Source organism: Aotus nancymaae, unplaced genomic scaffold (genome assembly GCF_030222135.1).
Source record: "Aotus nancymaae isolate 86718 unplaced genomic scaffold, 86718_ANA_hifiasm-v0.15.2.pri h1tg000076l, whole genome shotgun sequence".
Lineage (NCBI taxonomy): Eukaryota > Metazoa > Chordata > Mammalia > Primates > Aotidae > Aotus > Aotus nancymaae.
The window spans coordinates 19,942,133-19,960,856 of record NW_026988491.1 but is presented as its reverse complement, the minus strand read 5'-3'; the positions used below and the strand labels follow the sequence as shown (position 1 = coordinate 19,960,856).

Sequence of the window (18,724 nt, the reverse complement as noted above, 5' to 3'; positions counted from 1 at the left end):
AGATATTTGAAATAATCTCCTTGAAGTTTGAAGTTACAGAGAGAAATCACTCGAGATGAAATATCTACCAAATGATAGAGTCAGGATTTGAACCCTGATATGCCTTTTCAAAATTAAAATTTCAAAATTAAAATTTGCTCTAAGTGTTTTCATATGATTATATTTGACATCTTTCAAATTTATAACAGCTTATAATATTATAGTAAGTTCTAGGCATGTAATTTTGTTGGTTTGGAATTGCTGTAATTGATTTTAGATTTCATTTCCTCTTTTAGGGAAATCTAAAACAAATAAAAGAACAAATAGAAGATCATAAAAAACGAATAGAGAAGTTAGAGGAATATACAAAGACATGCATGTAGGTAGAGTAAAAAAAATTCCTTGCAGCAATTTTCTTTTCTTTTTTTTGAGAGAGGGTCTCACTCCCATTGCCTAGGCTAGAATGCAGTGGCACAGTCATGGCTCATTGCAGCCTCGACTTCCAAGGCTCACGTGACCCTCTTACCTTAGCCTGTAGCTGAGACTACAGGCACGTGCCACCACACTCAGCTAATTTTTTGTATTTCTGGTAGAGATGAGGTTTCACCATGTTGCCCAGGCTGGTCTTGGACTCCTGGACTCAAGCGATTCGCCCTCGTCGGACTCCCAAAGTGCTGGGATTACAGGTGTGAGCCACTGCACCCCTTGCAGTTTTCTTATCTATGAATTTCTTTTTTTTTTTTTGAGACAGGGTCTCGCTCTGTCACCCAGACTGGAGTGCAGTGGCGTGATCATGGCTTACTGCAACCTCCACCCACTGGGCTCAAGGGATCCACCTGCCTCAGTCCCCTGAGTAGCTGGTACTACAGGTGTGTGCGACCACAGCTGACTAATTTTTTTATATTTTGTAGAGACAGGGTTTTGCCATGTTGCCCAGGCAAATTCCTGGACTCAAGCCATCCACCCACCTCAGCCTCTCAAGAGTGCTGGGATTACAGAGTGAGCCACCTGGCCCAGCCATATTTTTATCAACAAAGAATGAGCAAAATCTCTTTTGCCCATGTTTGGTGTCAGGTTTATTGCATTTTGTACCCTTTAAAAATTGATAGAGCACTGCCCTATTCCCCTGCAATGCTGTTGTATCTGATAATTCTTAAAGTTTGGTTTATCATTTTGCTTTATAATTTGTTGTTATTTGGTAGGGATTGTTTGGAAGAGAAGAAACAGCAAGAGGAAACCCTGCTGGATGAAATTGAAAAAACAAAATCAAGAATGTCTGAAGTTAATGAAGAATTGAATCTTATTAGAAGTGAATTGCAGAATGCTGGAATTGATAACCTTGAGGGAAAACGTCAGCAAAAGAGAGCAGAGGTTCTGGAACACCTTAAAAGACTGTACCCAGATTCTGTGGTAATTAGAATGAATATTTAATTTAAACAACAAAAAAAAACAGCTTTCCTGTTTGCTTACAATGTATCTTCTTATTTGGGATTAGAAATAATACCATTATTACAAAGCAATATTATTTCAGACATCTTTAAGTTTTGTGTTTGAGTCTTTATATTTAAAATGTAATAGTAAATAATTTGGGTAAAACTTCTGGTAGTATCTATAGATATGTAATTATTGGGGGAGAAGCATGACATGAACATAGTACTTACAAAGTTCAAATTGTGGCCAGTGTTAGACTTCTCGTCGAGTTCAAGGAGGAAACAGAGACTGGAGTGAGGAAATTAAAAGCCAATTTATTCAGCTCCCGGGCGAGGTTCTATGGTCCTGGAAAGGGGGCCAAAGAAGTCGCCCTTCTCTTCTTGGGGCGTGGGGTTTTATAGGGAATAGAGGTAGCTGATTGACTACGGGGGAAACAAAGACAAGGTAGTTCTATTGGGTATTAAAAGACTGGGGACGGGCTAGGTGAACAAAGTGGGGGCATTTCCATTGGGTATGAAGGGAGTGAGCACGGACGAGGGGCTGGTCGAGGACGTACCGGGGAGCTACCATAGGGCAGGTTCTTGGCAGGCCTTTTCAAAATTTCTGGCGGGTGCAGGGCTGAGATTGGAATGTGGAAATGGGCAAGGGGGAGCCCGCGTGGAGAGGGCAAATGCTGAGCAATGCGCTCAGAATGATGACGTAGTTTTTAGGCGCGGAGAGAGAAGGGCGTGTCCATTCAGCTCCCAAGGAGGCACCGGCCTTACAGCCAGTATCCCCAAAAGAACTTGGATGCTGTGAAGAAGTCTGACCTCTGCATACATATAGCCTGAAACCTCATGTTTTTCAAGGTTTCATTTGTTTTTGAAATATTTTTTCAGCATCCAGTATTGCTAGTGTATTTCATTAGCCAAAATACAGTATCACCTGTTGCTTAAGGTGTCCACCTTACAAGATTATTTCCTTTTGTATCAGGGTTGCATCTGACTCTCTTGTCGCTAACATCAGTGCGTACTATGCAATCCTTATTTTATGATATGGCCTATTTTCAGCATTTGAGACTGGTAACCAGTGCTCTATTTTGAAACACCTATTGGCCGGGCACTATGGCTCATACCTGTAATTTTGGGAGGCCAAGGCAGGTGGATCACTTGAAGTCAGGAGTTCAAGATCAGCCTGGCCAACATGGTGAAATCCCTCTCCACTAAAAATACAAAAATTAGCCAGGTGTGGTGGCAGGTGTCTGTAATCCCAGCTACTTAGGAGGCTGAGGTAGGAGTATCACTTGAACCTGAGAGGTGGAGGTTGCAGTGAGCTGAGATTACGTCATTGCACTCCAGCCTGGCAAAAAACAAACAAAAACACCACCTACCATTGGCCTCCATATCTGCACTTTCATGGTTTTTCTCCTATCTCTCTGGCCACCCATCTTCATCTCCTTGACTTTCTGACTCTTAAATGTCGGTTTTGACTTCTAGATAATGATGGAATAAGATTAGTTCACAGAATTTGGGTCCCCCAATTCCTATCCAAATGACAAAAAATAGTAAAACGCATGCACGCATGCACGCGCATACACACACACGCACACACAACTAGTTCAACAACCAATCAACCAGATGCCATAAACTTTAGAAAATGGTGATAATCTAGGATTTAAAAAAAAAGATTGAAGTATAGCATTGCCTTTTCTCAACTTCACAGAAGCTGAACTGACAAACTGACTAATTCCTGAGAATTTTTACCTAGTATTCCTTACTCTAGCAAGAAGCAAACTCACATATATTTGTTTCCTTTTCCTCTTCTAACTAGAGGGAGTTAGATTTAAAAACTGGAGAATTGGGCTGGTGACTAATTCCTGAGAATTTTTACCTAGTATTCCTTACTCTAGCAGGAAGCAAACTCACATATATTTGTTTCCTTTTCCTCTTCTAACTAGAGGGAGTTAGATTTAAAAACTGGAGAATTGGGCTGGGCACAGTAGCTCACACCTGTAATCCCAGCACTTTGGGTGGCTAAAGTGGATAGACACTTGAGGTCAGGAGTTTGAGACCAGCCTTGCCAACACGGTGAAACCCTGTCTCTAGTAAACAAAAAAATTAGCCGAGTGTGGTGGTGCACGCCTGTAATCCTAGCTACTTGGGAGGCTGAGGCAGGAGAATTGCTTGAACCTGGGAGGCAGAGGTTGCAGTGAGCTGAGATTGGGCCACTGCATGCCAGCCTGGGTGACGGAGTGAGACTCAGTTTCAAAAAAACCCACTGGTGAATTGGGGAATGTGAAGCTCATATGCTCTCTAATGGAAGTGAAGATCCTAGGTCTCACTTCTTAGGGCTTTAAAATTGAGAGGCCATTTTGAAGCCCTCTCTTCAAGATCGGATTTGTCTTCCTCCCTCAAGATAGAAGAACCTTGGTATAGGATATTAATTAAAAACTCAGATGAGAGAGAATTCAGTTACTTAAATGAAGTGTGTTCTTTTTTTTTTTTTGAGATGGAGTTTCGCTCTTGTTACCCAGGCTGGAGTGCAATGGCGCGATCTCAGCTCACCGCAACCTCCGCCTCCTGGGTTCAGGCAATTCTCCTGCCTCAGCCTCCTGAGTAGCTGGGATTACAGGCACGCGCCACCATGCCCAGCTAATTTTTTGTATTTTTAGTAGAGACGGGGTTTCACCATGTTGACCAGGATGATCTCGATCTCTTGACCTCGTGATCCACCCGCCTCGGCCTCCCAATGAAGTGTGTTCTTAAAAAGCCTTAGGTGAGTTCTCGCTTGCCCCTACCATCCAGTCCCTTAAAATAAAGTAAATAGAATAGGAAATATTTATTCTATCAACCGTTGCTCAGAGGAGGTAATTGTCTCAGTTCTGTGAGAAAGGGAATTAGAAAGTTACCCACCATAGCAAATCAAAGATCTGAACAGAACTACTCGCATTAAACATAAGCAAGGTGAAAAGAATCACTGTGGCAGCTATAGGTACATATAACAACAGCAAAGAGAAACAAAGTATTTAAAAACATTTGGAAGTCAAAGAGCCCAGTTTAGAAGGTTACAGAACAAAATCTCCTGTAAATGTTTTACACTATGGGCAATTTAATAAGAACTTGAATTTATAAAACTATTTTCAAATATGAGGTAAAACAGCTGGGTGCAGTGGCACGTGCCTCCCGAATAGTCCCAGCTATTCGGGAGGCTGAGGCTGGAGGATCGCTTGAGCCCAAGAGTTCTGGGCTGTAGTGCGCTATGCCGATTGGGTGTCCACACTAAGTTCGGCATCAGTATGGTGACCTCCCAGGAGTGGGGGACCACCAGGTTGCCTAAGGAGGGGTGAACCAGCCCAGGTCGGAAAGGAGCAGATCAAAACTCCTGTGCTGATCAGTAGTAGGATCACGCCTGTGAATAGCCACTGCACTCTAGCCTGGGCAACATAGCAAGACCCCGTTTCAACATTTAAAAAAAAAAAAAAAGAAAAATATGAGGTAAAACAATAAGACAAAAAGGAAAATATAAGCTATGAAAACAAATCAAGAATAGGCATTATTACTGAATAATTATAGTTAGCGTGTAAGTAATAAATAACATAGACAAATTAACAAATTAGAAGCATTAATAACAAGAAATACTAGTAAATTAGAAGTAGCTGCCAGGCGTGATGGTGTGCAGCTATAGTTTCAGTTACTCAGAGGCTGAGGCAGGAGGATAGCTTGAGCCTAGGAGTTTGAGACCACCCTGGGCAACATAGCAAGACCTCATGTCTTTAAAAAAAAAAAAAAAAAAAAAAGGTAGCAAATAATGGATTACACAGCTGAAAATCAAATTATTGACCCTGAATAAAGGCTTTAGATCATTACAAGCTATTGGAGAAGGAACAGACAAAGACATTTAAATAATTAGAGCAAAGATAAATATGAAAGACAGTGATGGTCTATCATAGGAAAATGGTATCCCTGAAGTAGAACCTAATAAATGCAGGAAACAGTCCAAAAACACAAAATTAAACCTTTAGATACTCTAGAGACCACTCATACACGATGCTTGACATTCAGACATTTTCTAGTAAAGCTTTTGAACTTCAATCTAACTAATGCTTGACCATTCTTCAGGTCTCAGATCAAGTAACACTTCATGGAAATCCTTCCTGGACTTCTTATGCCGACATGATCTCTGCTAAATATCCTCAGAGCACTCTCTACTTTGTCATTGTCTAGCTCTAGACTAAAAATTCTATGAGGTCAGAAAGTATCTGCTTTGTTTCATTAATGTTTTTTCCAGTGTCTGTCTCAGTATCTGCAATAGTAGGTGCCTTATAGATTTTTTGTTTAATAGATAAGGGAATGAATGAATATTATCTAATTATGTAGTTTTAGAAAATATTTTAATATTTTGGTAAGGCTAGTCCCCCTTTATTACTCTTTTTTTAAAATATAGTGTCACATAGCTAGATGGACATTTCATAATGAAACTTAGGCCTATTTAAGTAAAACTACTAATTATGAGGTATATAATTTTATAAAATTAGTTTTTGTCTGTGCTACTCTGTTACGTTGGAAAACAATGAATTATGTATTGCTCACGAATATATCTGATTTTCTCTCCTTTTTTGAAACTTGCTAAGTTCGGAAGACTACTTGACCTGTGTCATCCTATTCATAAGAAATATCAGCTGGCTGTTACTAAGCTTTTCGGCCATTACATCATTGCCATTGTTGTTGCCTCTGAAAAGGTAGCAAAAGATTGTATTCGATTTCTGAAGGAGGAAAGAGCTGAACCTGAGACATTCCTCGCTCTGGATTACCTTGATGTAAGAACTTCATAATGCCTGTATATATAATGATAAAAATCTTGTCTTTTAAAGAATGTTTTTATTGCCTAAAACTATCATAGTGATTGAAAAAAATTGTAGCTTGAATGCCAGTTAGCCAGTCATTTAAATGGCTGGTGTTAAATACATTGTCAAGCAAAGAATAACGTCAGGTGGCTGCTCTCTTTCTTGATATCATATCATTTCTTCCTTATCTAGTTTTTACAGAGTTTTACCTTATTTGATTTCATTGCACTAGCAGTGCACTACTCTATCTATTAGCCCACAATATATTTTGCTGTGTATAGCAAAGTATAGGAAATGGATAAGATGTATGGTCTGTTGGTGAAATGCCAAGTCAGTCTGTTGTAAATATTTGACCCAGTATATTAGTTCTTTGTGGAAAAGACAATTTTGAGGCTTGAGATATGTATTGAGATACCTTAACATATCCTGAGTCTAAATTCGTGAAGCAGGAGCTCTGTCATATCATGATTGATACCCTTCAGTGATTTTTCATTGACTACTCAAGAAAATGTTCTCTTTGGTTCGCCAGTCAAGACCCTGAATTGCAAACAGTCTGCATAGTAGTTAAGAGCACATGCCTTAGAGCTGGACTGCTCTGAGTTTGAATCTCAGCCCTACCTCTAATTAGCTCTTACTTATTCTTAATTTTTCCGAGCATCAGTTTTCCATGTATGAAATAGAAGAATTCGTTCTTATTGGATTACTACAAGGAATTGTTACATGTAAAGCAGCTGGCATAGGACCTACACAGAGGAAAGTCTCAGCAAATGCTGGCTGGTGTTACTCATGGTCCAGACCTCCCTTTTGTACTTCCACACTGTAGCTACCTTCTGCTCACTGAAACTCTTTACCCCAACTCATCTACCTGTTAGAATCCTGTTTTATTTATTTCTCACTTGAGGTTTTTTTCAAGACAGACTCATTTAAAAAAAAATCTCACACAGAAGTGTATCAAATATAAAGGGAATACTCCTACCCCGTCGTAATGCTTGATTCTTTAATAGTAACTACTTTAAATTGCCTCCATACACTTAATTTATGTAACTATATATTCCCAAGTGTATGTATACACACACACATTTTGGTTGTATGTAAGTTTTCTGCTTTGTTTTGTTTTGTTTAAAAAGTGAGATCATACTTGCTGGTTTTCGATAATACATTGCAGACACTTTTGTGATCTATTGTAAACCCAACCTGAAAGTCATGACCAAGAAGGTCTGAAGGCTTTCCTGATCATTTAAGTCAAAAGTGTTTTGTTTTTTTGAGACAGAGTCTTGCTCTTGTTGCCCAGGCTGGAGTGCAATGGCGTGATCTCAGCTCACTGCAACCTCTGCCTCCTGGGTTCAAGTGATTCTCTTGCCTCAGCTTCCCAAGTAGCTGGGATTACAGGCATGTGCCACCACATCTGGTTAATTTTTATATTTTTAGTAGAGACAGGGTTTCACCATGTTGGCTAGACTGGTCTTAAACTCCTGACCTCAAGTGATCCACCTACCTTGCCCTCCCAAAATGCTGGGATTACAGGTGTGAGCTACCACTCCCGGCCCAAAAGTGGTTTTTAAACTTCCATAATGTTGTGCTACTCTTTTGACACATATCTGATTGGGCATTATTTTCCACTAGATTTTATGATTTTAAATGTAGGGGACACTTCTTATGCATTGTTTTATCCCGACTAGTTAGTGACAGAGTTGAATCTGGAAATTATGTCTTCTGGCTTTTAATGAAGTTTTTGTTTTTAAAAAATATTACCTAAACCAATGATGGGATCTAGTTCATCATGTTCTTATCAAACTTTTATTGTATGTAATTGCATGCTTTTTTTTTTTTTTGAGATGGAGTCTCACTCTGTCACCCAGGCTGGAATGTAGTAGCGCAATCCCAGCTCACTGCAACCTCCGTCTCCCGAGTTCAAATGAGTCTCCTACCTCAGCCTCCTGAGTAGCTGGGATGACAAGCGTGTGCCACTATGCCAAGCTAATTTTTCTGTATTTTTATTTGAGACTGGGGTTTCACCTTGTTGGCCAGGCTAGTCTCAAACTCTTGACCTCAAGTGAATCCACCCGCCTCTGCCACCCAGAGTGCTGGGATTACAGGCATGAGCATCTCACCCGGCTGGGTACATACTGTTAATCTTTTGCTGCCATGCTTAAATATTTTGTGAAAAAGAATATAATGAACATTTGGGGTTTTTTCCAGTGTATCTAATATGTTAAATATTTTTAAACCCTTTAGATCAAGCCAATCAATGAAAGATTAAGGGAGCTTAAAGGCTGTAAAATGGTGATTGATGTCATAAAGACTCAGTTTCCTCAGCTGAAGAAAGTGATTCAGTTTGTGTGCGGAAATGGTCTTGTTTGTGAGACTGTGGAAGAAGCAAGGCATATTGCATTCGGTGGACCTGAAAGACGGAAAGTAAGAAAAGAGGCTTATATCACACCTTTGGATAAGTTGAAGTAGTACTTAAAAGACCAACATATTATACACAAACACACAGAAATATTTATATTTGCTTTTATATGTTATATGCTTATAACATATAAAAACATATGCTTTTATATGTTATTTTTTTCTAAAGAGAACTGGCCCAGAACTTAAGGTGGTTATGGCTTCAGGGGTTTTTCTAATGTTCCGTAGAGTTTAGAAAAAAAAAAAAACAAAACAAAACAAAACAAAAAACTCATAGCATTTCTCAACATCATAAATTATATTTTGAAAATTAGATTTATGAAGGCCGGGCGCGGTGGCTCAAGCCTGTAATCCCAGCACTTTGGGAGGCCGAAGCAGGTGGATCACGAGGTCAAGAGATCAAGACCATCCTGGTCAACATGGTGAAACCCCATCTCTACTACAAATACAAAAAATTAGCTGGGTATGGTGGCGCATGCCTGTAATCCCAGCTACTCAGGAGGCTGAGGCAGGAGAATTGCCTGAACCCAGGAGGCGGAGGTTGTGGTGAGCCGAGATCGTGCCATTGCACTCCAGCCTGGGTAACAAAAGCGAAACTCCATCTCAAAAAAAAAAAAGAAAATTAGATTTATTTTAATAATATTCTAAAGCATTTATTTATTTTTAACCTTACATGGAACCCTAGATATAGTACCTGTGTTTTTGGATACCAGAAAAGATTTAAGGTATTTATTTTACCCTCTGGGTTAATTCTTCCATGCTTTAGTGGAGATACTAACTGTCCTTTTGCATGTTCAATGTTTAACATATTTGAATTTCTAAAAAACAATTGAAATGAGATTACTGAATACTAGTATCTTGAGGAAATAATTTTGGTCTTAAAAATAAGTACCATTGCCGGCCATGGTGGCTTACGCCTGTAATCCTAGCACTTTGGGAGGCTGAGGTGGGTGGATCACCTGAGGTCAAGAGTTTAAGACCAGCCTGGCCATAGTGGTGAAACCCCATCTTAAAAAAAAAAGAAAAAAAACGGGCCGGGCGCGGTGGCTCACGCCTGTAATCCCAGCACTTTGGGAGGCCGAGGCGGGTGGATCATGAGGTCAAGAGATCGAGACCATCCTGGCCAACACGGTGAAACCCCGTCTCTACTAAAAATACAAAAAATTAGCTGGGCATGGTGGCGCGTGCCTGTAATCCCAGCTACTCAGGAGGCTGAGGCAGGAGAATTGCCTGAACCCAGGAGGCGGAGGTTGCGGTGAGCCGAGATCGCGCCATTGCACTCCAGCCTGGGTAACAAGAGCGAAACTCCGTCTCAAAAAAAAAAAAAAAAAGTACTATTTTACTCTCAGTTGAATAGAGAGTGTTTAGTTATATTTGTATTTAGTTGAGCAATGTTAAACTCCTTAAATTATCTGACATAGTTTTTTTTAAAACTACATTTATGATGAAGTATAACATAATGCTTAAGGGTATAAGCTATAATGTAAGATCAGTGATGCTACTTAGTAATTAATTATGTGAATGTTGGGAAGTCTGTAAACCACTAGTTTTAGTTTTCTCATCTAAAATCGGGGAAATAATATTACCTGTTTTATGGGGTAATGAATTAAATTAAGTAATCATGTAAAATGCTATTATAGTGCCTGGCAAGTAGCTCTCAAAAACTGGTAGTAATTTTATAACTTACTAGTCAATTAACACATTTAATCTGGAATGTCCAGAATTGCAGATAAACACAAAGCAGGCAATTCTTATGACACATGAGGATTTCCAGTGTTAAATTTATTGACTTATCTAACATGATTAACTTTTCATACATTTTAGTGTTTCTGATCAATAGTCTTAAGCATAATGTGATCACTGTCATTGATTTCTACACGTTAAATTGAAGCAAGCGTAGTAAGTTACTGTTTTTCTTATTTTGCTGCCTAATTAACTATACTAACATTGACTTTTGTATATTTGTATATTTCATAGAATTGATATTTGAAGATTTGTATAGTCAAAGAAGTCACATGAAGATATGATTGCTTATTCCTTCATATAACAAATATTTATGGTTTCTATCTTGTTCATAATAACCTCTTCACCCCTTTCTGTTGTATCTTATTTTTATAAGTTCAGAATTTTAATCAGCTGTATCTTATTTGTATTTTAACTGTATCTCAGGACTTTGAAAGAATTTTCTCTGTGTTTTAGATTGGGTCAAACAATTGGATAGATGTCACATTTTCACAGAAATCATCTGGCGACTCATCTGGAATTTTTGCTTTTGGTTTTCTATATACTTGATACCATGTTTTAGAATTTTATTTATTTAAACATTGCAAATAGTATTAAATATTTTGGTTTACTTGTTTACTTGTAAACTATAGTATATACAAACTACATACAATATCTATAAACTACAAATATGAATTACATTAATTCTGTTAGCTCTAGTTTGGTCACCATATTTTAGTGATAACTCAGTTTTTACACATTTTTTAAATTTACATACCAAAATTTTAAAATCCTGAGTCTTTTTACATATATGAAATTATTCTGTCTGTTCCCTTTAACCAGAGATATAATTATTTGTTTTCTTCTCCTATAGACTGGTTGGTTGTTACTCTAAAATACGTATATTATAGAAAGATCTACTTATACTGTGCCCTTTTAATATGGTGAAGCAAAAAGCAGACCTAGAAAAATATCAGTAGCTGGACAATTTTTGAAAAGATTATTTTTTCCAAAATTGCACGTATTAAACAATAGTGAATAATGTACAGGTTACTATACTACTTTGTCGAGTACCATCTGGAATAAAATATAGTTAATCTAAACTTCATTCCTTGTATCAGGATAAATTCCAGAAATTAGAATGAATTAGAAATGTTAATGTAAAAAGTAAAAACATAAAATTTCTAAGAGAAACCATGGGAAATTTTTTCTTTCTTTTGGAAATGGAGTCTTGCTCTGTCACCCAGGCTGGAGTGCAGTGGTGCGATCTCCGCTTACTGCAACCTCGTGTCTCCCGGGTTCAAGTGATTCTCATGCCTCAGCCTCCCAAGCAGCTAGGATTACAGGCACCCCCTACCATGCCTGGCTAATTTTTGTATCTTTAGTAGAGACAGAGTTTCACCATGTTGGCCAGGCTGGTCTCGAACTCCTGACCTCGAGTGGTCTGCCTGCCTTGGCCTCCCAAAGTGCTGAGATTACAGGTGTGAACCACCGCACCCGGCCTGGGAAGTTTTTCTTAATCTCAGAGACAGGAAGCCTTTTTCCAATATGACAAAAAACCCAAAAGCTATAAAAGATGAATGAATTCACGTAACAAAGAGTTTCTATATGGCAAAGACTAAGAAAAATCAAAAGAAAAATGGCAAACTGGGGAAAATAGTTGTAGCTTTTAGTAAAGAGCAAATGTTCTAACAGATCACTATGGAAAAGAACAATAATATAGTTGGAAAATGGACAAGGGATATGAACAAACTTGTTTTCATGAAAGGAAATACAATTCTTGAACGTGAAAATGCAACCTCACTCATATGGGAAATACCCATTAAAATTACACTGAGGTACTGTTTTCACCTGTCAGATTGACCAACATCAAAAAGTTCAGTAATACTTTATGGGGAAAGAGATTCTTCTGTTTACTGCTGTGGGAACTTAAATTTATACCAGTTCCGTGAAGGGCAGTTCTCTCACTTGTACCTATGAGGAACTTAGCATATAGATTAACTTACATGTGTGAAATGATGAGTGTACAAACTTTATTCATTGAACCATTGGGTATAATAGGGAAAAACTGGAACCAACCCAGTTATTGATAAAAGACTAAATCAATAATTTTATTCCCTAGAATTTCTTTGGGCCTTAATGAAATGGGTTTTATATTTGTGGTTTGCTTGTTTGGGGTCTCTTCATAAAACTAGATATTTTATTAGTAAAGTTCAGTAAGTGGCTTTTCTCAACTGTTTTATTCTCAGCTGTAAAAATTGCCACATCGTGTCCTTATTTTTATCTTTATGTACATATCTCCAGGGTAAAATACTTTTAATTTTACAGACAGTAGCCCTTGATGGAACATTATTTTTAAAATCTGGAGTGATCTCTGGAGGGTCAAGTGACTTAAAATACAAGGCTAGATGCTGGGATGAGAAAGAGTTAAAGAATCTAAGAGACAGACGAAGCCAGCGAATCCAAGAGCTAAAGGTAAATCTATACCATAAAAGTTGTAATATACCAAGTAGAATAATTACGTTTTTAAACTAGGTGGTTTTTTTAAAAATATATATAATAACAGTGCTGTTTCCATAGTTTAAAAATTCAAATAATACAGAATGTAATAAAAATAAAAAATAAAAATCTTTCCCTTAATCTTCCTTATATGTCAGTGGTATTTACTAAACACAGTTTGATGCATAGCTTCCAGAAATTTTCTTTGCATGTGCAAGTATATGTATTATTTTTCCTATTTTCTTTGTTTTATGATAGGTTCTTGCTATAAATATTGCTTGCAGTAAGTTTTTCATTTAATATCATAATGTTACTTGATTTTTAATGAATTCTGCCTGCCTGGTATGTCATAATATAGATTTTATTTATTTACTCAGTCCCCTGTTGATGGACTTTTTGCTTTTTGCTGTTACAAATGCTGTAGAATTAAACAGTCTCTCCCTCTAGAGAGGGAGAAACATAGTACCTAAGAATATAAATTCTGTAGCCAAGCTGCCTAAGTTTGAATCCTGGCACTGCTACTTACTAGTGATATGACTTTGGTCAAATTATCTAATCCCTTTATAACTTCATTTTCCCATTTGTAAAATGGGAATAATTAAAGTACCTTCTGTTTGGGGTTATTGTTGTAAGGATTAAGTCAAATAATCCAGATAAAATACTTAAAACAATTCCTGGCATATGAAGCCCTATATATTGTGTGTTGTTATTATTACATATTTGTTTGTTATAAATATATCTTTAAGATATGTATATTTAAAACATTAATAGATATTGGTAAATTCCCATCAAATGAAAACTTGTAGTAAAGTGTCCATGTCCCTAGATTACAATACTAGATATTAGCAAATATATTTATATTAATCTTTGCCATTCTGATTGGTTTAAAAAAAGTGTAAGTCACTTGTTTGATATGCTTTTATTTTTTGAGACAGGGTCTTACTCTGTTGCCCAGGCTGGAGTGCAGTAGTGCCATCTCAGCTCACTGCAACATCTGCCTCTCAGGCTCAAGTGATCCTTCCATGTTAGCCTCCTGGGTAGCTGGGACTTACAGGTGTGCACCACCACGCCAGGCAAAATTTTATATTTTTTGTAAAGATGAGGTGTCACTGTCTTGCTCAGGCTCACCTCAAATTCCTCGGCTCAAGCAGTCTTCCTGCCTTAGGCTCCCAAAGTGCTGGGATTATAGGCATGAGCCACTGTGCCCAGCCTGATAGGCATTTCTTAAAGTATAACTGAGGTTGGGCATTTCCTCATGAATTTAATGGTCCTCTGTAATTTTTCCTTCTGTGAATTGCTTATTTTCTCTGCACATTTTTCTAGTAGGTTGTTTCTTATTTTATTACCTATTTTAATAATTATTTGCATTAAATTAGTCCTTAGTCACATGTATTGTAAACATTTTTCCATTTGACTTTTTAGTCAGCCTTAGTTGGAATATAATTTATATACAATAACAGTCACCAATTTTAAGTATAATTTAGTAAGTTTTGACAAATGTATATAGTCACGTAACTACCACTGCACTCACGATATAGAACATTTTCATCACCCCTCAAAATTCCTTTGGGTTCCTTTTAGTTAGTCCCCTCTTCCCGCCCCTTTGGGGCCTCACAGTCCAATCTACTTTCTATTATAGTTTTTCCTCTTGTAGACTTTCTTATAAATGGATTCATACAGTCATTAGTCTTTTTTGTTTTCTTCACTTAGCCTAATATTTTTGAGATTCATGTTGTATGTATCAAAAGTTTATTCATTTTTTATTGCTGAGTATCTCTTTGACATTAACTTTGTTCTGTCATACATGTGTTTTTAATCTTTAGCCAAATTTATTAATCTTTTATAACTTCAGGATTTTAGGATGTGTTATGCTTAGAAAGATCTAATTCTTTCTGAAGATCACAAAAGAAGTTCCATACTGCTTCCTTCTAGTGCTTTTGTGTTTAACATTTGTATTTTTTATTCATCTGGAATTTATTTTGAAGACGGGATCAAGCTTTATTTTTACCAACTGACTTACCATTTTATAAAAGTATCATTTGTCGAATGTTGTAATTCCCCCATTTATTGAAGCCAAATTTTACATACGCTGAATCAATATACAGTGCTTTCAGATTATTTATTTTTTTCCATTTAGTTTTCTTCCTTGGTTGATTCAAGATGAAACCCCATCTCTACAAATATATATATATATAAATATATATATATAATTATACACATATACACACACATATATTTATATATAAATATATGTGTGTGTTATATATATGTTATATATATATTTATATATATACAATTATATATATATAAATGTGTGTGTGTATGTGTATGTGTGTGTATATATATATTTTCAAGAAGATATTTTGGCAAAGTTACTTGACTAATTTTCATCTTTTTCTGAAGCATAAGACTACATTTTATGTTTTAATCTAAGGTATAGAAATATTCAGCTTTTAAAGAGTTTACAGATTTAGGCCTAGGCACAGAGAAAGTTCTGGGAAGATGGCAACTTGAAGTGAATCTTGCTTCCCATCCATATCCATACTAAGCTCCCATCTGTCTGTCACAACCTGAACCAAGTGGCAACTAGGTGGGAGTGATGTCTTGGGTTCTAAGGCAGGCTGCTGGGAAAAGCTGATACAGGGCTTCCTCTCTATTAATGTGAAGAGTACTTGGGTAAGAATCAGGACATAGTGGAATCCTGGGAGTAAGTTAAACATTTGTCACATGTGAGGATGCCTGGTCTTCTTGAACCCCATGAAGCTAAATACTACCTTAGCAGGAAGTTTGTGGCTTCCCTATTCCTGAGTTTGGAAGAGTCGAGGGATACCAGAGAGAAATCTTTTCCTCTATCTCAGTGTGGTCTCTGTCTCAGGATGGTACTGATAGTCTTCTCTTGTAATCACTGGCCCCCACAGGTATAGAAAATCCTTGTGGAGTGCTGCGATTTAGAGTACTTTAATACTCAGACATGATCCTCATTGGGCAAAGAAATACATAAATATATCTGAGGTTTTCTAGGAGCCAGGTAACAACTTCAACAAAAAAAGTAAAGGAGCATTAAGGAAACTCAGTGTAGTGTCATCCTTCCCCTGCCAATCCCCAATGCACAAAAAGATTTTCTAGGACTAAAAAACATTCTTCTGACCAGGTGTGGTGGCTCACACCTGTAATGCCAGCACTTTGGGAGGCCAAGGAGGGTGGATCACCCGAGGTCAGGAGTTCCAGATCACCTGGGCCAACAGGGTGAAACCCTGTCTCTACCAAAAAAAAAAAAAAGAGAGAGAGAGAACTTTTTTTGTGTTTGTTTTTTAAAGAGACAGTCCTTGCTCCATCACCAAGGCTGAGGTTCAATGTTACCATCGTAGCTCAGTGTAACCTTGAACTCCTGAACTCAAGGGATCCTTCCACCTCAGCCACCCAAGTAGGTAGCTGAGAATACAGGGGCGTACCACCAGGCCTTGCCAATTTTTTTTAAAATTTAAATTTTTTTTATAGAAACAAGGTCTTGCTATGTTGACCAGGCCAGTTTTGAACTCCTGACCTTAAGCAGTCCTCCCACTTTGGCTTCCTAAAGTGCTGAGATTATAGGTATGAGCCACCACCTCCAGCCAAAAACATATTTCTTAACTATAAAATGTAGTAGATGAATTGAAGGAAAGGATGTCATTGTTGAGAACCAAATTTGTAACCTGGCAGACTGAGTGGAAGAAGCAACTCAATGAGGCTAACAAAATTACAAAGATAAGGTATGAGGAAAATAGAGACTGAGCAGATAGACTCAGGAAACTTATATGAGACTATTAAATTCTTGAAAGGAGAGAAAGAACACAGAGGAGAGAATTAAATTAAAAATAAGAAACTTTCTCTAAGGATCAACTTTAATTTACCAGTTGAAAGGGCACACAGAGTTTTGTACATTTGGTGAGAAAGGGCCCACAACACAGATCTGGGTGTAACTCCTTAACCTGTAGGTTACAGAAGCAACGCTAAGCTACCTGCCCTTCAAGAAAAATTCCTTATACATTTAAACAACAACAAAAAAGCCCATATCAGACTGCAATACTGGATGAGACTGTGGAATAATAGCTAAAAGGAAGGGGACTACAACCCAAGATGTTAGTTACCTTTCAAGGATCTGCCAATAAGCAAATTCAGAGATCATCATCCACATACTCCATGTGACAAAAATACTGGAGGAAGTACTCGTAAGTGGCTGGGAGCAATGGCTCACACCTGTAATCCCAACATTTTGGGAGGTCAAGGCTGGTGGATCACTTGAAGCCAGGTAGGAGTTCAAGTCCAGCCTGGCCAACATAGTGAAACCCTGTCTCTACTAAAAATACAAAAATTAGCTGGGTGTGGTGGCTTGCACCTGTGATCCCAGCTACTTGGGAGGCTGAGGCAGGAGAATCGCTTGCATTCCGGAAGCAGAGGTTGCAGTGAGCCCAGATCATGCCACTGCACTCCAGCCTGGGCAACAAAGCAAGAATTTGTCTCAAAAAAAAGGTAAAAAGGAAGTACTCTAAGCAGCACATGAATTAGAATATACCTAATTATAATAAATGAATAGTGCTAAACTAACTCAGCAAAGTCAAGGAATTGGAAGTGAAGAGAAAGGTCAATGTGTTCCAAAGGTCTCATCTGTGAGGAGAGGAAGTTAGAATATTCTAAAACCGTGTATTAGGGTGCAGGGGGACAGGAGGGACTAGAGTGTTAAAAAGTATACCAAGCTAACACAGGGACAAATGGAAAACGAATAAAAATGAGTGAAAAGAATAAAAAGTAAGATGGAAGAAATAAAATTTTTGTGTATCAGTGATTACAGTAAACATGAGAAGATTTAAGTCTCCCATTAAAAGAACAAGATTCATAGATTAAAAAACCAAGTGTTATTTACAAGAAGTCATTTTAAAACTGAATGTTGAAGCTGGGCACAATGGCTCACGCCTGTAATCCCAGCACTTTAGGAGGCCAAGCTAGGTGGATCACTTGAGGTCAGGAGTTCAGGACCAGCCTGTCCAATACAGTGAAACCCTGTCTCACTAAAAATGCAAGTATTAGCCAGGTGTGGGGAAAAAGGAAGGCAAAATATTGAAAATATTATTTTGAAGACTTGTAGCCAAGAAAAATTAGAATTTGGTCCAAACTGTAAAAAATAATAAAAATTGAAAAACAGGCAAGACTGGAATCTAACAACAGGTGTACTGTAGTTTTCGAAACACAGTTTTTCTCTCCAGTTTTCCATTTTTACTAAAGACAAGTCTTGGTAGTACTGATTTGCTGTATTATACTTGGCCTGACTATGTCTATACAGTGTAGCAAGAATATTTTTTTACATCAAGCCCAATCTCTAGAAAGACCATTATAATTTCCCTTTCATTGTAGACAACTTGATCATATAGAAGTTTTTGTTTTCCTGTAAATCCTTTTATTGTGGCTTACACAGACCATTCATAATAGGCTTGAACTTTGTGGTTTGTCCTGAGCATCACTTTCTTTCTTTCTTTCTTTTTTTACTTTTTATTTTTTAATTATATTTTAAGTTCTGGGGTACATGTGCAGAACATACATGTGCCATGGTGGTTTGCTGCATCCATCATCCTGTCATCCACATTAGGTGTTTCTCCTAATGCTATCCCTCCCCTAGGCCCCAACCCCCCTACTATGCTGCATCCATCATCCTGTCATCTACATTAGGTGTTTCTCCTAATGCTATCCCTCCCCTAGGCCCCAACCCCCCTACTATCCTTCCCCTAGTCCCCACCCCTAGACAGGCCCCAGTGTATGATGTTCCCCTCCCTGTGTTTATGTGTTTTCATTGTTCAGCACCCACTTATGAGTGAGAAAGTGCGGTGATTG

At 37.8% G+C, this 18,724-nt stretch overlaps 1 protein-coding gene across 3 annotated transcripts in view; it reads left to right on the top strand.

Moving 5' to 3' along the window:
• Positions 1-18,724, top strand: part of SMC1B (structural maintenance of chromosomes 1B) — a 90,502-nt gene that overhangs the window by 27,473 nt on the left and 44,305 nt on the right. For all 3 annotated transcript variants that reach the window (XM_012449465.3, XM_012449464.3, XM_064368207.1), the window contains 5 exons: positions 276-358; positions 1,182-1,389; positions 6,020-6,205; positions 8,468-8,647; positions 12,692-12,838. In XM_012449465.3, coding sequence (XP_012304888.1) covers positions 276-358; positions 1,182-1,389; positions 6,020-6,205; positions 8,468-8,647; positions 12,692-12,838 — 804 coding nt within the window. The remainder of the gene's footprint in view (positions 1-275; positions 359-1,181; positions 1,390-6,019; positions 6,206-8,467; positions 8,648-12,691; positions 12,839-18,724) is intronic.